This window comes from Cryptomeria japonica, chromosome 6 (assembly GCF_030272615.1).
Source record: "Cryptomeria japonica chromosome 6, Sugi_1.0, whole genome shotgun sequence".
Taxonomy (NCBI): domain Eukaryota; kingdom Viridiplantae; phylum Streptophyta; class Pinopsida; order Cupressales; family Cupressaceae; genus Cryptomeria; species Cryptomeria japonica.
Window position 1 is genome coordinate 121363892 of NC_081410.1, and position 19490 is coordinate 121383381.

The window sequence follows — 19490 nt, forward strand, 5'->3', positions numbered from 1 at the left end:
ATTCACCGCAAGACACTTGTGTACAAAGAGAGTCCAACAACACAATGCGATGTAGAGCTAGAGGAGCTAGGAAATATTGATGACGATGCTACAATTTTGGATGCAAGGCTGGTTGGTATAAGTTTGATGAAGCTTGACCATGAGGAGTCCAGTATTTCCAATGATGAGGAGTTTGGGGATGATTAGAGGCCTCCCTTCACTACATTTTGACATTTTGTCCTTATTTTAATATCATCCTACTCATCGTAATCATCTTTATGATATTTTGTATATTTTAGAAATCTCCAAGTTGACATTTTTATTTGTCAAATTTTATTTAGTAATCCAGCATTTAAAATTTAGTATTTACGATTTTGCTATTTTACTAATTTGCCAAAGTTTCATTTGAAATGTCATTCTTATACATCTTTTTATAACTAGTTTTTCAAGTACTATATGTATATCAGCTTTGCTCTCCGTCGTCTCCAAACTTAGGCCCTTGGTTTTCCTGTCCTTGAAACTCGCCCCTTTGTCCCCCCGTTAGGAAACTCTGTAGAACATTATAAACTTTCATAAAGGACAATTCAAATTGTTGACTAATATGTGATTCATTTGAATGTGGTGGAAGATTGAATTCTGAAAGAAAACATTTTACTTTTATAGAGTTCGATTTCCTACCTTACAGTTTCTATACAGTTTCTAAGTTTGCTCTCAATTTTGTCTCTCCTTGATGGCACATATGATGTTTTTGCTTTGATTATTTTTGCTACAACCTCCTTATACTAAGGAGAACGAGCCACATGGAATGGAATGCCATTGGCAAAGAAGAATTTGCTAATGGCATCATTTGTCTCATCTCTATTTTGCACATTGAATAACTATGCCACTATGTTTGTAGCATCACTTGTGGTCATTCTACATTTTCCCTTAGGCTTTGTTGCGGCTGCCCTTGAACTAGATGGAAAAGCGTAAATAGAAGTAGTACGGATTGAAACTCATGGATCTGAGGTATTCTTAGTACTACTAGGAGTATTAGGAGCCCTAAATGGCAAAGTGGCAGGTACAAGACAATGGTCACCAGCATAAGGCCACAATTTATTTATTTCAATCATTTTTTCAACTGAAAATCCACCACAAACTCCTACACCTTTGCTTCTGACATAAAGGAGGTGTGCATTAACTCTTGTGATGTTGCCTTGAAATTCAAGTTGATAAAAATGACATCTCCATAGCCTAGTGACCATTGTTGATGACCTAGGTTTTGCTTTCAATTTAGTGGCAAATTGTTTTAATTGTGATTTCTTATCAAAAGGACAGTTGGCAACACCCTTCAATTATTTGGAAGGACAACTTAGATGTGCATTGCCAGTATAACTAGTTTCCTCACCCCCCCATATTTGTAGTTGGAGTCTCTGATTGAACCCACATAGGCTCTTCATGATCGTCCTCATCAGTCATGTTATGAGAGGAAGAAATCATAGTGACACTGCAGGAAACAAAATTTATGGTTACCATACATGTCATAATGTCACTAAATAATAAATTATGCACAAGCTCAAGACACAAGGACTTTCTTTTTGTTTTTCTTACCTCATGTTGCACAAAGCACATATTTAGTGGATACACAAATATCTGAATCCTTGTGCTTCAACCTTCATCAAAAAAATATTCTGTTTTTGTTTTTCTTACTTCAGGTATCACGAAGTGTAGAAGCAGAGGATATAGGAAAGACAAAAGCCTAATTTGACCACCTAAATATTGTTGTTGTAAATAAATGAAAAATGAAAAATCTGATCATTATTCATTTGTAAAACCAAAATTTAAATTGAAATTTGTAACAATTGAAAACCCCGAGAGCCTAAATTAATTACTAAATTTGTCAACTAAAATTAGTAATTAGTTACTAAATTGAACGATGAAAAAAAAAACTATGACAATCACAAAGTGCTTTAATAATGTGTTGATTCAATAGTGGATTGATGTCACTTTTCACATTTGTTTTTACTCTCACAATTCCTAAATGCTAATGCCCTCACTTGCAATCCTTTTCACTCTTGTAGCTTGCTTTTGCAACTTTCAATTTTCTTGGTGAAGCATGGGAGTGATTTGGAATGAGGCTTAGATGCCTATTTATGAAAGATTTTGTGAGTGTTTATGGTTTGGGTGGGGCCAACAGGCCATTAGGGTTAGCATTTGTGGCATACTATGCAAAAACACTTTTTGATTTTTAAAATTTCTTCTTCTTAGTGTAGGAGATGCTTGGAAGATCATGAAACTCATGAGAGTCCCATAGACATCTTGGGGACGTCATGGAGTCCCAAAACCATTTCCAAATCAAGGGGACATCTTGGAAATATTCCCTCCTCGAGGAGAATGTCTTGGAAATGTACCGAGGTCTGGAGCTGAGGTTGTGGGATAGTTGGGGGATGTCCTCCCCATGTCCCCGCATCCCAAAAATGGGGGAGGGTGGAGGAGCGAATGTGTCCCTGTTGAACTCTAACTAATATGGAACTAAATTCTGCTCACAACCTTGAATAGAAAATGTAAGAACATAATGTTTGGCTTCTAGAACTTCTTTTGCTATATATATGGAGGAAGGATTAAAATATTTTCAAATGATTTTTATTGAATAAATGGCAGTGTGATGCAATATATTGTCATGGATATATACACTGACAATATGCACATGGATATATATAACTTACCTTGAATAATGAATCCAAAGAATTATGCTATAAAAGTAAATTAAGGTTTTATATTCTGTAATTCCATTGTTTATTAGTAAAAGTTGACTTTCAGGAAGCGGACAGGCAACGTCTTTGTTTATGCATGAAGTTGACATTCCAGGAATGGCAACAAGCAACATTTGTAATTATTTCGTTATCAAACTGTGCTCACAATTATGAAGAGTGCGTGCTATATGGATTGGTGGAATGCTATTTAAAAAAATGTTTTGCATGATAATAGGGTTCAAAACTGAAACAGCGCCTCGTTTAATTTATGGACTTCCTTTCAAGATCTATTTGATAGCCTTTCAGCATGGGATGGACTATATAGTTTGCGAGCTAGTGGTTATCGCATGACAAAATTCGTTCCTGATAATATTTCCCATGGTAGATCTAAAGATGGAAACCACAGAGTCTTCTATATCTAGTATTTGTTATCATTGTGAGTGGTTTTTGAAGAAATGTCTTTAACTTTTCATTATTTATCCAACATAGACAATTACATGCATCTTTTAAATCTGAAAATGGCTCTGGCGAACTATTTGATGTTATCTCAGTGTTCCTGGCTTTTAAAATGGCAGCTATCTGTGCTTGTAATCCACTTTTCCAATTAATAACATCAGCTCTCTAGATGCTATAAAAAGGATAATTGGAAGTGTTTATTTAGAAATGATGAAAACTCTGTGAATGATGGATGGTGCAATTTATTGTTATTGTATCTGCACATTTTCATAGCAATGCACATGCTAATTTGCTAATTGCATCAACTTTCTCAACACCTTAGAATAAGCAATAAGTTTTATAAGTTTTGGTCAACATAGTTCATTACACGGTCAAATTATTTATAACTTGTTCTGGTTATGCATTCCTAATTTTATTTCTGAAGTTAACATTATTAATACAGCGATGAAATGTTTGAACTTTGTGCAACATGTTTGTGAATAATTAGTGTTGATGGCTTGATTTTAGGTCTTTAACTACTGGTTGGTTTTTGATCTGTCTTAATTTTACAGAGGGCTGAATTAGACCCAGCCGCTATTTGTAAGTTTTATCGTGTTATCTGAGTCTGTATTGGCTGAAACTATGAAAACAGTAACATTCAAGTAGCACTTGCAATGTGTATATGGTTTTGATAGTACATCTGGTCTGAACACTGCTTTTTTGAACCATGTTTCCACTGTTGTTCTTCTGAGGATGATATGCACATATTTGACCAGTCTGTTCTTTAATAGATGGGCAGGTGCTACTGACGCTAGAGGAGACTATCCATTTAGCCATCACAAGCTTACAGTTCAATATTCTGAAACTACTACAGCACAAGACAGGAAACTAGAAGGCTTGGTCCGTACAGCAATTCAAGAGCTTTGGAGGCCACCACCTAGTGAGTTGACTCTCCTTTTGACAAAGGGAATTGATTCAGCTCACTTGAAGGCCCCACCTTCTGCATGCACTCTATCTGGAAGCAGTGATCCATGCTATGTTGAAGCTTACCACCTAACAGATGCAAATGATGGAAGATTAACGTTGCATTTGAAGGTATGCTTCTGATTTTCAGTGGAACATTGTTTATCCATCTTCTAGTTTTCTGTTAAGTAAAGAAAGTTTAAGTTAATTCACACTTCATTTATAACTAAAATTGAAAGCACATATGAAGCAAGGACATCCTGCATCCCATTTTACAGTATAGATCTTACGTATAAAAGATGTACACACTGTATGCAATGACAAATTCCTTCATGACCGTATGTATGTTGAAAAATGATGGCACGTGAGAATGTACATAGGCAAAACCAAATAAACTTATTTTTTAGTAGTCAGTAATAGTATTTTGCTGAAGGTAGGAAATCCTTAAAAGTAGTCCTGGAGAGAACACAAGTAAATTTGTTCTCAAGCTACTGGATATGACTCTTCATTTAGGCAATTTCTGATAGTATCAATATTAGTTAGGTGTTATCTTTCACTGAGGTGGTTGGGGAGCCTGGTGGTGAAGGCATGTATCTTCCAGAGATGAAGTTTTGGCTTGGAGTTGAGAGTTGGGTAGAGTTATACAGCCTGTTGAACAATATATAAGGTAATTAGAAAAAAAAAACCTTTGTTGCCTTCCACAAATGGGGTCCCATACACCAAATGGGTTTCTCACTTGGTGGTGACCTCTAAAACTACAATTACTTTACCAATAAAGTTGTAATAAATGGTCCCAGATTTTCAAGTTCAATAAATACTGGACATGTCCAGTGGTGAATCCAGATCGAATTTTTTATTCCACAATGACTTACCTGATACCAAGAAACAAATCTAATACTACATTCTGCTGTACGAGAACAATCATTTGAGAAGGTGAGAAAAGTTATGAAAATTCTGTGTAGTGACAATGATTCTCCCTTATGATAAAGATGAATGGAAAATGTTTCTGTCACTTGATCTGTTATCATTTGACATTACTCCACCCAAGCATTCAAAAGTGGGCCTTATGATTTTGCATCTTGATGCAGGAGCATCTAAGGACTTGGCACTCACCATCAACCATAAAATAATTTTCTCTTTATTGGTGTCTACTGTCCATGAATAAAGGACCTTAGGCTCGTACAGTGCAGAAAATCTCTAGGATTTTGTTTAAAGTATTATTAATATTAAATATTATCTTTCTTGTCATTTGAAATGTCCCAATTGGTAGGAATCTTGAAGATCCTCTCGTGCCTCTTGTATGCCTGTTTATGACAAGTTATGACTCTTTCAATGTGTAGGTTTCCTATGACAGCATCTATGGCGTCTAAGAGCATCTATGATGTGTCATAAAAGATTAGTTACATATAAATGGCATCTTTGACTTGTTGAAATTGATCCTTGGGAATTAGTTGGGTGTAAGAGAAAATAAAGAAGCATCTGTAGCATATTATAGAGGGCACCGCACTTGGCTATTTTTAGCCAGTGGATGAGATTCTCTTTGCTGGAGGGGCGTTATACTCTTGAACATGCATGCAATTTCGAAATTGGGTCTCAATTGTAGAGGAAAATCGCTAGGAAGCGCAAGTGGGGAGACTGAACGTTTTTGGCATGTCGGTTTTGTTGCAGGTGCTGGATGAGGTGGTGTTGTATGTGTGCAGGCTGGTTTGTAGATTGCAAATGCTTTTTTTGAAAGCAAAGTCTGTCAAAATTTCCCAAAATCTTGGGTGCATGTTGTTGGATAGAGATCTGAAGTCTAGCAAGGCAACTATTTTTTGTTTTTTTAAATAAGTGCCTGGTAAACTTTTTAATGCGACCGGTGATGCTGGCATGACATGCCCACCGGATCCGCGTGAAATGCTTTTGACCCGGAGATACGAACTGGCAAGGTCACAAATGGGGGGGACCTCATCTCCATATAACAATTCTAAGGCTCAAACCTGCAAGCACATTGGATCAGTGAAGGCACAAGCCTTGTGATCAGAATGGCCCAGCAGGGGTTTGAACCGTGGTGGCCACAACAACACCACCACCACAAAACTAACACACTATGGGAAGAACCCAGCGAGGCAACTATTAGTAATGGCTTATGTATGTTAATTTTTGGTGTTCACAGATGTAGGTTTTGTTGGGGAGAGCCTGTTGAATTTTCTGTAGAATGCATGCATTTATGCTTATCTTGAGTATTAAAACAAATCAGATGTTTTGTTGAGACTCAAGAGAATATTTGTGTTAGCATGAATCTGATTTGTTGAATGTGTTAATATTGGGTTGTTGAAACTCGTAGGGGCGTGTCTTAGGTATTGACTGCAAGGACAAGGTTAACATTCATTTGGTCCCCTATCCTTGACTGCATCACATCCCTTTGGCTAAATGAATTTCAATGCTACTTTGATTCCAGTGTGTTCACACCCTTTACAATGAATTAGTGAATAGAAAGTGTCAGAGCAAAATTCCTGTCAAATGGTCTGTAATGTCCCCTTCTAGGGTCTGCCAATTAATCATACATCATTATACTTATTATGCCTTAAGTCGGATTATTAAAACTAAAGAACAATTAGTTATTCATAATACAATCAATAATTATTATATTTAGGCCCCATCCTTACTTCTTTACTAACCCTGACGAAGGACGGGGATTTACTGTCATAGGGTGCTTGGAAACCAGTCTACAAGTAGGCTCCCTCAAGGTTTCAGCACTCCGTCCATACCCCATCTTGGGCTTACCTATCTTGTGAGGATATCTCCGCCTCTCCCTACACACACCAACCTATCCTCCAATAGGCAGTAGCGAATGATTAAAGACCAGGCCATTGATATAATAGTCTTTCATGCATTATGAATGTATAAGAAACTGAGTATAAATCTGATCTATTATTATGGTCAAATGCAATCTTATTGCCAATGCTTCTTTTTATGTATTTATAACAGAATATAGAATAACTTGTATTACATTTATATACAAAAATGCAGACATAACACAATATAAATGGACAAGTATATGATCATAAGCACGATACAGCATACCAGTCTGCTGCTCAGCTGCTGATAATATTTTAATCCTGATTTCCTCTTTATACAGACTCCATGTCGTTTATTCTTTTTCTCCTTCGATGATCTTCCCTTCTCAATGGCCGAAGTGCTGGATATATATCCCTTCAATATGAATGGGAGGTCATGTCTCTCCCAGCGGTCACCATCTTTGCAAAGTTGGTGACTCTTTGTAACTAATTGAGCTGTTGTCCCTTCAACAGTAGACACAACTCCTTTGTTAATCGCACCCTTTCTCTTAATCACTATCTCCTTAATCTTATTTCCATTAACCATTAGTTTATTAATTGCTGCAATTATGAGAGCCTTAATTACTTATCACTGCCTTTGGTATCTAAGCCTACATACTGTGATAACTTAGTCAAATGCAATTACTGACGATATTGAGGCTAATATTATTTTGGATGCTGTTCATTACCACTTATGACCTTACCATTCTATTGCTGTATTACCATCACGTAGCAAATTATATATACAATTACATTTTCTTTATTTAATGGTTGTCTTATTATTTCTTAGTTGCTAATCATAACTTTCATTGCTGTATTTTGAATATGTAATCACCACTACCTTTTAATCTCAAGCGCTTCACTTTGATATTAATCGCTGTCATATATCGCAGTTTTATACTTTGATTGCTGGTTTAACACTCCATATTTAATGAAGTCGTTACTTTATAGATTAGAAACAAATTAATGATGATTGCCAGCTTGAGACTGGAAAATTGTGATTTCTTATAAATAAGACAATTTTCCATTTGATCGATTTTAGTTTTACTTATATATTCTGTCTTTTTTGAATGGTTTGAGGAGGTATTTGGCAGGGCATGACATGGTCACCTATGTTTCTGCCATGTTATTTATTTTCAATATGTAATAAATTTTCCAAAAAGACAATTTTTGTTGTTCCTCTATTGGAGGTGACTGCATCTGCTTATTTCATATAGTTGCTGTAATAATTTCAAAATTATTCCTTCATATACTCACATTTACAAATTCTAAAATTTAATTGTAATCAAAATATCTCAAATTGGAACCATTACCAAAATATCTCATTGTCATATCCCCATATAAATATTGTTACACATTTCTTAATAACTCATTTCCATCCTTTATATGTATTACTAATGAATTTATCTAAATATTTAATGTTTATCCAATAGTAATATTTAATACTTAATGTTCATTTAACAATAATACTTAATGTTTAGTATCATCTAACAATAATATTTAATTAGTTATTGCCACCGATTACCAATAACAAAACGGTGACAGTCAAGCAAAGTCAAAACTCCATTTGAGGGGAGACGTGACCCACATAAGCCATGTCTCTCCCAACGGACACAACCTCTGCCCCGGAATAAAGCATGGGGTCTGCAAGGAAGAAGGGATGCAGAGGAAAATATTAAGGAGAATATTGTAGGAAGAAGAAAAAAAGAAGGAAATCAGGGAATAAGACAAGGGAGCACAGCAAGGATAAAGTGCTGACAGAATCAGAAACTGTCAGAAAGTTACAGGCAGCAACATCTCTGCTTACGGTAAAATGTGTGGGACGCACTTTGGTAATGTGTGGGATGCACTTAATTGGTATGCTTAATATATGAAGCCGCTGTCGTTTCTTATGCAGAATTTAATAATAATATAATAATTATAATTATTATAATATTTTCTGAGGACTGCTCTGTAGTTGTATATAATGATGATAATATCTATAAATGAATATATATATATATATATATATATATATATATAAAATAATGTTTTGATCAGACATAAATGTTAGTATAAATCAGAAGAATTCTTAAGTTAATATCAGGAAGAAGAATATGTTTTTCTTTTTCGACTGTCTGTGTTTAAGAAGTTGGGAAAAGAGATGTTCCTAATAGGGGACATTACAATTGGTTTGATACTTATATTAAGAACTATGGATGTTTGATAGATGAACACATCATTTTTCAATATTTAATTGATTGAGCTGCGAAATATCACTGATTTGATGCATGTTAAGTTGGAATTGTCTCCTAATATATTTAGTTTTGAGTCATAAGTATATTTAAGCTGATTAATTATGGCTAAAGCATGCCTAAACCCATGAGGGGACATTACACTCATAAACTAACAGAATGAAATGGATGCACAAGTCAAACATACGATAATGCAAACAAAATTTACTACTGATTTTTAATTTTCTTATAAGAATGTGGGGATGTTTTGTCATCCTCATGACAATTGAGAGATATTTGCACATCTCTTGACTGCCTTAGGGAAGGTGTCCCCAACATTCCCTTGGAGGGAAATGAGTTTATGGATGTCCTTGCATTTGTAGGGCCATCTAAAGGACAGGCCTTCCTGGTGGTGCCACCCAAGGGGACAATGGGGATACATTTTGTCCCCATTTCACTGCCAAAGAAATGTTCCTGTTCTTAGAGACAAAATAAAAACCTAGGAGATGCATTCCTAGGGAACACTTATCTTTAGGCACTTAGAACACAAGTCTCTATGGCAATGAGCACAAGAAAGAATAACACTCTTATCTTCAAAGCTACAAAAAGCCAACTTAGATATTGTAAATGGAAATTTTCTTATGTCTCTTTTGTTCCTCTTAAGACATTCAAGTGTAATGGGCACCCTAGAATGCCCAAAAACTAACCCCACTGCTGATAGGAATTTAGTCAAACAGTTTGCAGCCAACTCCTTATTCCTCCGTTTAATGTTTCAATGTTTTTTTTTTGTTTTTAAGTCTTTGCACAGGTATGAAACCACATAACATGAACTAAAAAGAATTTACAATAATAGGCAAGCTGGAAATTGAACTACTGCTGTGATAATATTATTTCCAGAATTAACAAAATCAAATACATAGCAGGTTATTTTCAACTCACTAAATACTCCAGCATTTTGACATAATGTTCCAACCAAAGTTTCTAATTCTGCTGCTACAGTAACATGAATAGTGCTGCATGAATAATGCCAGGTGAATAATGCCGCGTGAATAGTGCCAGGTGAATAGTGTCGCGTGAATAGTGTCGCGTGAATAGTACCCGCGTGAATAGTGTCACGGCCTGTAGCTGGAAATGCAACCAAATAATGCTGCTGCTTGTAGCTGGAAAAAACACCCAATCTGCCTGTAAATGAAGCTGATAGCAAAGGATTCCAAAGGCCAAACCCCAAGGGAATGACGTCTAGAATGTCACAAGAGAGGATAGACGTCCTCTAATGCCAAGAACGGATCTGCAACTCACACACCAAATTCTTCTCATATTCCACATGCCCAATGAAGCCACAAAAGCTCCCTTTTATTCTTTCTCCAAGGGGCGACCCAACTCACTCAAGCAATGTGGGATAAAACATGTTCAATATAAAACATATTAAAATATTCACTTATGTCTCCCTTGGTTGCCCCTTTGATTTACACATCTCTCCATAAAATAAATATTAAAGTAACACTTTAATATTTTACAATTAAATTAAATGTTACTTTAATAAAACTTCAAGCATTAAAATATATTAGCAATCGGACTCCGAACAGCGTGAGTGATAGCTCGTCGGAAAGCTCTCGCCAAAGAGTATCAAATCCAATCACCAAAACTAGCCCCCGTTGTGTCCTGCTGACTTACTAAAAATAGTAAGTATGCCTGAAACTAAGTAAATCAACTTCGTTTTGGCCCAAACTGGAAATGACTAAGCCAAAACACTCCAGGATCCCTTTAAACCCTTCGTTAGCCCTCGGGACCATGTAGAGCTAGGCTAACGCACATATACTTGGTCAATCTGCTAGAGTGGGGACATTACATCAAGTAAGAAGAAAATTTCAATGAAAGTTTGAGCAATGGATTCAAAATTTCAAAGTTTCAAACCATAGCTACGAGACATGCCAGAAGCTCACCAGAATTGTTGTTCCAAGGCAGGCAAAGCTAAATGAATCCTAGAGATTCGGACCTAATTTTGGGCAAGTCTAGTTAGACTTGTAGGACTCACCACATCCTGAGCCTCATATTCAGTTGTCAGATTAGAGGCTAAAAGTTTAGAGCGTTTGTTATGCTGCCTTTTGTGTGGATATTATTTGCTTGTTCTTCCATTAACAAATTCCAGGTCTGCCAGACTTGTGGTATTCGCCAAACCTTGAGCCTTAGACTCGGTTGTCAAAACAGAGGCAAAAAAGATGGAGTGTTTGTTGTGTTGTCTTTTGTGTTGGTTTGATCAACCTGTTCTTTCGTCAACAAACTTGGTGACGATTCATCATCTTCTTTTTTTTTACATGACAGCTAGGGAGTTTGGATAACAACTAGCAAACTGTTATTTAGTAGATACACCTCTTGCACAGCAATAGGAAATCTCCTATGCAACATCTACACCTCTTGCACAGCAATAGGAATTCTCCTATGCAAAAAGTACAACTCTTCCCTATCTTTAGTTGTACATATACCTATCCATACAAAGTTCAGTTCATTAGTTTATTCTATCTATTTCTTCTTAAAAACCTGTAAGTTTATTTACAATACTTAATATAGAACACAAATCACTTCAATTGTATTTTATGGATGGAATGGATGATAAGTATGAGACAACTTGTATTGATAGTTATAAAACTTAAAAGTGTCCTTAGAGTAAGGAAAAGATTTATACAATCATGTTCATTTCTAGGGTTCATGAAAGCTTGGTTAAATTGATAAAACTATGAAAGATGGCATGTACCATGAAGGTTTGTGTGGTCTCAAAGGTATTAATTTGGGCTCAGGTGGTGGGGGCTCCACTGCTATCCTTCGACCTTGTTGGGGGCTGCTGCCTCCAGAAAAACATGAGGGGCACTACTTCTTGACCCTGTTGGGGTCTGTTTTTCCCAAATCCTCATTCTTGTTTTAAAAAGCAAAAATAAAAAATCTTTTTGGACCATGCTAGATTGAAAAGCGACATTTTTTGTTCTCTCTATTTTTTCCCAATTAAGTTCCAAGTAATTGAATTACATTTGTGCTCTTGGTTTGGCAAGTCAATCCCAAACTTACTATGGCTGTAGAAGCATTTTAGACTTATTTGAGATGTGAGCATAGTAGCCTACATAGAGCTAGTGATTTTGGGTTGAGGGATATAGGCTTGTTTCTACCATAGTTCATGTCATTATGACTCGAAATCCATATTGTGTTTTTTGTTTTTGATGCCATAGATATTAAAATCCATGAATGATGTACACTTAAAACACTAGAGAGTATTTGTTTATTTAAAAATGTTGTTTCCTTCTACTAAAATCAACTTTCGTACTATTTGATCAATGTATACTTGTGTAAATGGTCAAAATAGCTTTTAATTGATAATTTTATTGTGTCTTTGAAGTTGATTAATTGAACGGTGCATAGTAAAAGCTTTAAGGTCCTAAAATATCTCTGTATTTCATGGTTTTTTAATTTGCTGAGTCTTTCCCAAGTCTGAGCATCGAGTTTAATTCTGAGTCAAAAATCAGCCTACTGATTCCAAGTTTTGTAACTATGGTTCAAACAATAATGTCAATGCTGTTAAAGAGTTGAATGGAGATGAGTATAATCCTATTATTCTTGTTGAAAATGAGCACAATATTCCTCACTCCACCAATAAAGGCCCAAGGACAATGTTCAGAAAAGCCTTTTGCCCTTAATGTGATTATTTCAGCACCCAAGTCGAGTGCTCTTACCCTTCCTCCCATATCTGCTGAAAACAACTTATTTTTGCTGATTGTTATTTTGGGATTGGTGGTTCACTGATTTCTTTTCCTGTGGTTTCAGTATGGCTGAGTCCACTTTGGAATGAACATTATGTGCACAAAATTTACAAATTAAATATAAAATACAAAACAAAACTGATAATTGATAATTCAATGTCAATTGTTGAGTGTTAAAGGTATATCAAAATGGTTTATATTAGTGCAACTGAAAATGGAAAATCAATACAAACCATCACATTGCTCTTCAGTGAGACCATCAACATCATCAGCTGGTTTGTTGGACCCTAAGTTCCTGAATTGGGTATAGGTGCCGGTGCGGGAATAACAGTATGACAATTTTTTCCCCTTGGGTATGGGTATGGGAATATATATATATATATATATATATATATATATATATATATATATATATATTGCTCTTCAGCGAGACCATCAACATCATCAGCTGGTTTGTTGGATCCTAAGTTGATGAATTGGGTACAGGTGGCGTTGCCTTTTAAAATTTATTATTTAGAGCCTATATATATGCTCTAAATAATAAATTTTAAAAGAAAATTATTATATATATTATATATTAATTATGTAATAATATAATGTATATTTATATTTAAAAATGTATAATTAAACATTAAATATTTAAATGTTCCATTTTTAAAATAAAACAATATCATACTTGTTAAATTTAATTTAAATATTTGAACATGTTAAATTTTATAAATGTTACTAGTTAAATTTTATAAATGTTACTATGAATAAAGAAAAATTGTAAAAGTATAAAATGGTAAAACAGTGATCAGTTGTGGACTCTTAGGTGTGCCCTTTAGTAGCGTTGCCATCTTGTGCCGATTGAGGAAGAGAAAAATCTTAAAAAAACGTTATAAAAAACCCCTAAAAGTTTTCTGATGGAGTTGCAGACGCTTGGATGAACTGGTGCCATACTCACAGGGTGGATTGATACCATACCCTCATCAAACCTATAGGATATAGCGGACATTCTCATCAAATCCAATATCTTAGGTTCGATCCACAAGCAATGCTAGTATCACTCCTGCTGGCTGCACTGTAGATGTACCTTGTTGCAGCTTCATTTTGCACATCCTCAATCGCAACTATGGAAAGCTATTAGTTAGGATTTGAAACATTTTCTTGTTTTCACTAGAAAATGACTTATTCTGACCTTAGCAAACGTAGGTCAAACTTGACCAAGTTTAGAAATTGGTCAAGGTTTGCTAGGGGTTTTGTAGAACCTGGTAATAGAGCTGTGTGCTAACTGCCATTATGGTGACAAAACAATTTGCTCTCTGTGGGAATGGTGAAAATTCTGCAATTCCCACCAAAGGCACCTATGCTAACCCTAATCTTGCTAACCCTTTTGCATACAAACAAGTTGAACTCCAATGATACTTCCATTCATAAAACATTTGCCAACATCTAGGATAGCATAAAATCCTTTTTAAGGTTTTGGAATTCAAAATGAACCAGCCGCACATTAGTGGCACATTCTCTGGTTATGCTTGTTCAGTTCGTAAGGGACAACCAAATGACTAGTTACAATTAATCTAGCAAATAGGTTGATTTCTTAGAATTGTTGCAAAAGAGTCATCGAAAACTACTTGATTTCACCGAAGCAATGAAGCAACTCCCGACGAAGAAGGAATGAAGACTTTTTGCAAGCGATCCATTACAATAAGCAACAATTGGCTGCCAAAATTGCCAATTTTACTGTCGCTCCTCCATTACTTAGCTATCCTCCACTAATGAAGAAGTGGTCCACCATCCTCATGGTCCAAATTGAAGATCAATTTGTTGGCTGGAGTTGGACTCAAACCCGAAATGATGTAAGACACTTTGTTACCAAGGCACTTAAAATAGCAAAGCACCGCTATTCTCACAGTTGCTAGGAAAATTAAAAAAAAAAGGCCCTTTCTACGATGGAAAAAACTAATGTAGATGTTAAATCTCTATTCAACAGATGTGTAATGTCTCCTTTACTTTAGTGGCTCCTCAGCTTTTATGGCTCCCTTGTCTACTTTTTGCTTTCCATCCGGATGTTTTTCTCAGCTCTTTTCTACTTTTATAAAAAAAGAGGTAGTTGTTGTACCTTAAGCTACAAGTACCCAATATTTCCAAGTTTATGCATTGGTTATAGTGTGTTCTTTTGGACTTATTCAAACCAAGAGTGATCTTGCGTAGCAAACATTCTAACATGGGTATGTACAATACTACTACTTTAAGCAAATGTAGACTTTTCTTGTGCATCACTAAGAGCCTTCTCATCCATGGATGTATATCACACAAATTTTTTGTTTTTTAATTATTTCTATGTAATTTGCTGTAGTGAGGTGATTATCTATCAAATTTTGTAATTATGAAGGAAGATAGACAAGAACCTAAACATTTCTAAAACACATTAAAAACAGATGAACATTCAAGACTGATTGTACATCTAATAATTTTTTAATTAACTATGGAAGCTGAAGAACAAAGGAATTATAACTAATTTTGATTATCAGTAAATAAGATATATTATTTTGAAGTTTTTGTAAAATTAGAAGTGGCTGGATTGATAAAAATGAAACTGGAGAGGGGATCGCCTTGGAAGAAGTTGACTAGGATTGGGAAGTTATGCCTAGCAATGATTATAAAATACTTACATCTAGAATTGTTGGTCTTGGCACTCGTTCTGATTGAGCACCACATTTTGGATGGAGGTTTTATTTTTGTCATCAAAGGTTATATTTATAAAACACACACCTTTGTTTGATTTATACTAAGTTGCCGGTACGGCTACATGTACGTGGGTACGGTACGCTGGTACGGCAATTTTTTTGGTGGGGGCCTGGGTACGTTTGGGTACGTCCATACAAAAAAATGTAAAAATCATAAATATATACATATATGCAGTCTATAATAAGTAATAGAGCTAGCAACATTGCCATTATGCTATCTACAACAAATTAAAAAATAATTATTAAAATTTAATATTAAACAATAAACTATAGATGTTAAATATTTAATATTTAAATTTAATTTAATGTGAAAATGTAATTATTCATAATCATTAAGTAAATATATATAATTTTATTATTTAATGATTTATATTTGTATAATAATAGTCATAGATGTTAAAACTCAAATATTTAAATTTAATATAAAGTGAAAATGTAATTATTCATAATCATTAAGTTTATATTTAAATATTTGAGTTTCAACATCTATTATTATACAAATATAAATAATTAAATAATAATTAATAAATAATAAAATTATATTTCAAAAATTAAAATTAAATTCTTAACTTCCTCAACATATAATAAACAAACAAACAAATAAACAATAAACCTAAAATAAAAATCTAAATTTATTATAATAAATAAATAAAATAAACAAACAAATAAAAAAAAAAATATAAATGAAAATCCTAAAGACTAAAAGTCTAAAACTATAGTTTATAACTTTATAACAAAATTTAAGAACAAAAAATTACCTCGAGCTCTATCGTGACCTGTCGAATTGCCGTGACCTGTCGTGACTTGTCGTGAGCTACCGTCGAGCCCCTCCTGCCTGCTTCATCATGTTGAGTTCTTCCTGCACCGTGTGTCGTGTTGATCTCTTGCTTCGCCGCACAGGAGAAAACGTTTTGCTTTTCGCGTTAGGGTTTACACCCGTTTTCAAGGAAAAAGCGAAAAAAACCCTCAAAATCCGCATCTGACGTCGATTCGTCAAAAAAAACCGTGACAAAATCCGCATGTCATCTTAAATTCGTCGGGATTCTTGGTTGAAAAAGTGGATGCGTTTCAGGGGGCAAATGAAGGAACCCTGTCCGATTCCACAGGGATTCCAGAACGATTAAGTTTCAGAAACGTAACGTACCTAGAATCGGCAGAAAAAATGGACGTACCGGTAACTTAGGATTTATATGTAGAAGATGAGCCATGCATTGTTGCAGGTCCTTTTGAATTGGTATTGAAGATATGGAATAACCAATGGCTTGTAGTAACATAAGATAATTAATCTAATTTACAATGTCGATGCATTCGAGCAGAGTTATAGGACTTGCAATGACTGGCCTAGATTCGGTGAGTCCCAAGGCAGGTCACCTCTGTTGAGGCCAGAGGACCCTGGACTCGGACTCAGCCGAGTCTGGCTGGGTTTGCGCAGACTTGCGAGTTTGTCAGACTCAGCTGAGTCCTGAGCCCCAGATTCTGCTGCCCAGCAAGTGAAAAAAAGGCAAAAAAAAATTTAAAAAGTTAGTGTAGTCTCCATTAGAGACAAATTTCAAGGACGTGAGGAGTGATAAAGCCAACGCAAACCTTGAACTTTGATGGATATTCTATAAATATTATTTTCTGAGCATTAGATATCAATCAATAGAAAAAATAAATCCTGACGCCTTTATAAAATAATAAAAGTTTTGACTGCGTCTTGGGGGCTCTGCCTCCAAACCCCCGTTGAATAATTTGCGGGGAAACTACGTCGATAAAAGCGGGGAAAATTTAACCTTTGAGTATGAGTAGGCTCCATATAACAACATTGGTCAATATTTATATCAAACTCAAATTTATGAAATTCTCTATTAAAGTTATTTCTACAAATCTGTCCAGTAATAGCTGTTCATTTATTATGATTTAGTTTCTATTCAGTGTGCAGATATCTTTGTTTAGTTGAATAAGATTGAATGCAAATATGTTGGAAGCCACAGTTGATAAGGTGCACCATGTTGTAATACTTTGAGTTCTTATAAAATGTCAAGCTGGTTACAAACCAAATCTGCTTTGCTAATAGTATTTTCTGAGCATTGGAAATTTTGCAAATGTTTGTTATAATTGTTTGGAATATATTACAAGGACTTGGGGTGAAATCAATAAGGGTATGTCACAGTGGTATCAGAGATTTGACCCTACCAGCCTGTCGGGTTAAGAGTTGCAGTTGTCAGACAAAGATGAAGTCTAATCAGAATCACATTGAGGAATTCAATACAGAGTTTATAAAGTGTTTGCAGGTGTTCCACAAATATCAGGAAGATTTTATGAATTAGATTCATAAAATTTCCACAGTTTCCACAGTCCATGTTGTTGATTTGCATTTATACTTATGTGATCAATGTAAACTTGTGTATGTGCTTCTATTTGATGAGATTATTGTGTCTTTAATGTTTATTTATTAAAGGATACATGAAACAAGTTTTAAATCCTCAAAAAAATTTGAATTTCTTGGGTTTTTCAATTTGCTGAGTCTTGGTCGAGTCTTGCCGAGTTTGGGCGCCGAGTCCGAGTCAAAAATCAGCTTGCTGAGTCCAAGCCAAGTCTGAGTCTTGTAAATATGCATTTGAGAGCCAGGGCTAAGGAAACCCTAGCCACTAGCAATGGAGGGAATCCTTTTGCTTATGTAGGCTGTGAAGAAAGTTCGGAGGATGAGGAAGATGATGATGGTTCTTCTGAAGATGATGACGACAAGCTACACTTAGATATCTTGCAGCAAGCTCATGCTTTAGCTTGTTTGGAGGTAGAAAACAATTTCTCTGATGATGATATGTTTAGCTTCGACAAGGTTTACAGGCTGAATCTGTTAGTTTCGATTGATACAGAGAATGATGTCTGAGACTTCTTCAGTCACTCCCTCTATCATGTATTGAGGAGGGGTTTCCTCTCCAGGTCTTCTGCTGCTTTGGCAGGCAAAGGCGTGACTGCCAGCACTGCGTCTAATGCCCTTGTTGGTTCTCTCGTGGATGAGTTGAATGTGCTCGAGGTTGGCAGCTCTCCTTCCAAGGATGGTACCCTTGTCACTAGGGTCTTGGCTAATATTGAGAATGAAGTGGCTATTCAAAGGACGAAGTTGTTGTCTGTGACTACTTTGGCCTTTCCCTTTGTCAATGGGTTGAGAAGGGATTTCCTCTCCAGGTCTCCTACTGTTTTGGGGGGGCAAAGGCGTGACATCTATCGCCCTTGTTGGTTTGCCTATGGATGAGTCGAATGTGCCTAAGGTTGGCAGCTCTCCTTCTAGGGATGGTACCCTTGCTGCTGTTGGTGTTGGTTCTATTGGTCCCTGCACATATGCAAAGGTTGGAGATGAGATGGATGTTAGCCCCTCTGATGACTCTACTTTTTGTGGTGTCTTTTTTGGTTATGGCAGGGTGTGTCTCTTTTCCTAATCCCCTTTTGGATTTTGAGGCTGTTTGTTGTGATGGTGTTGTTCGGAATGAGAGCTTTGATTCTCCTCGAGCTTCTGGTATGACGATGGTTGAACCCCCTTTGCCTCCTTCGAGAGATTGTTCTCCTTCTGGGTACATGATCGAAGTGGATAAACCTGATTCATTTTTAGATTCCTCAGATTGGATGAGATGCTCTCTTGTAGGTAGGTTTTGTGGTAATAGTCCTCATATAGATACTGTTAGAAGGTGGATTACTGGAGTTTGGAAACTGAGAGGACATGTTAAGGTAACAAGAATGATGGCTCCTTGTCTTCTTTTTTCCTTTTTTGATATTGAGGATTGTTTAAAGATTCTTAGTGAGGGACCCTAGTTCCTGGGCCTGAACGGCCTTTTTTTGTTAGTGTTCCCCTGGTTTCAATCGTCAGACTGATTTCTTGTTCCCGGTATGG

At 35.7% G+C, this 19490-nt stretch overlaps 1 protein-coding gene across 1 annotated transcript in view; it reads left to right on the plus strand.

The window, feature by feature from the left end:
- Positions 1-19490, plus strand: part of LOC131053725 (protein TPLATE) — a 116843-nt gene that overhangs the window by 83400 nt on the left and 13953 nt on the right. The window contains exon 5 of the mRNA XM_057988344.2: positions 3938-4241. Coding sequence (XP_057844327.1) covers positions 3938-4241 — 304 coding nt within the window. The remainder of the gene's footprint in view (positions 1-3937; positions 4242-19490) is intronic.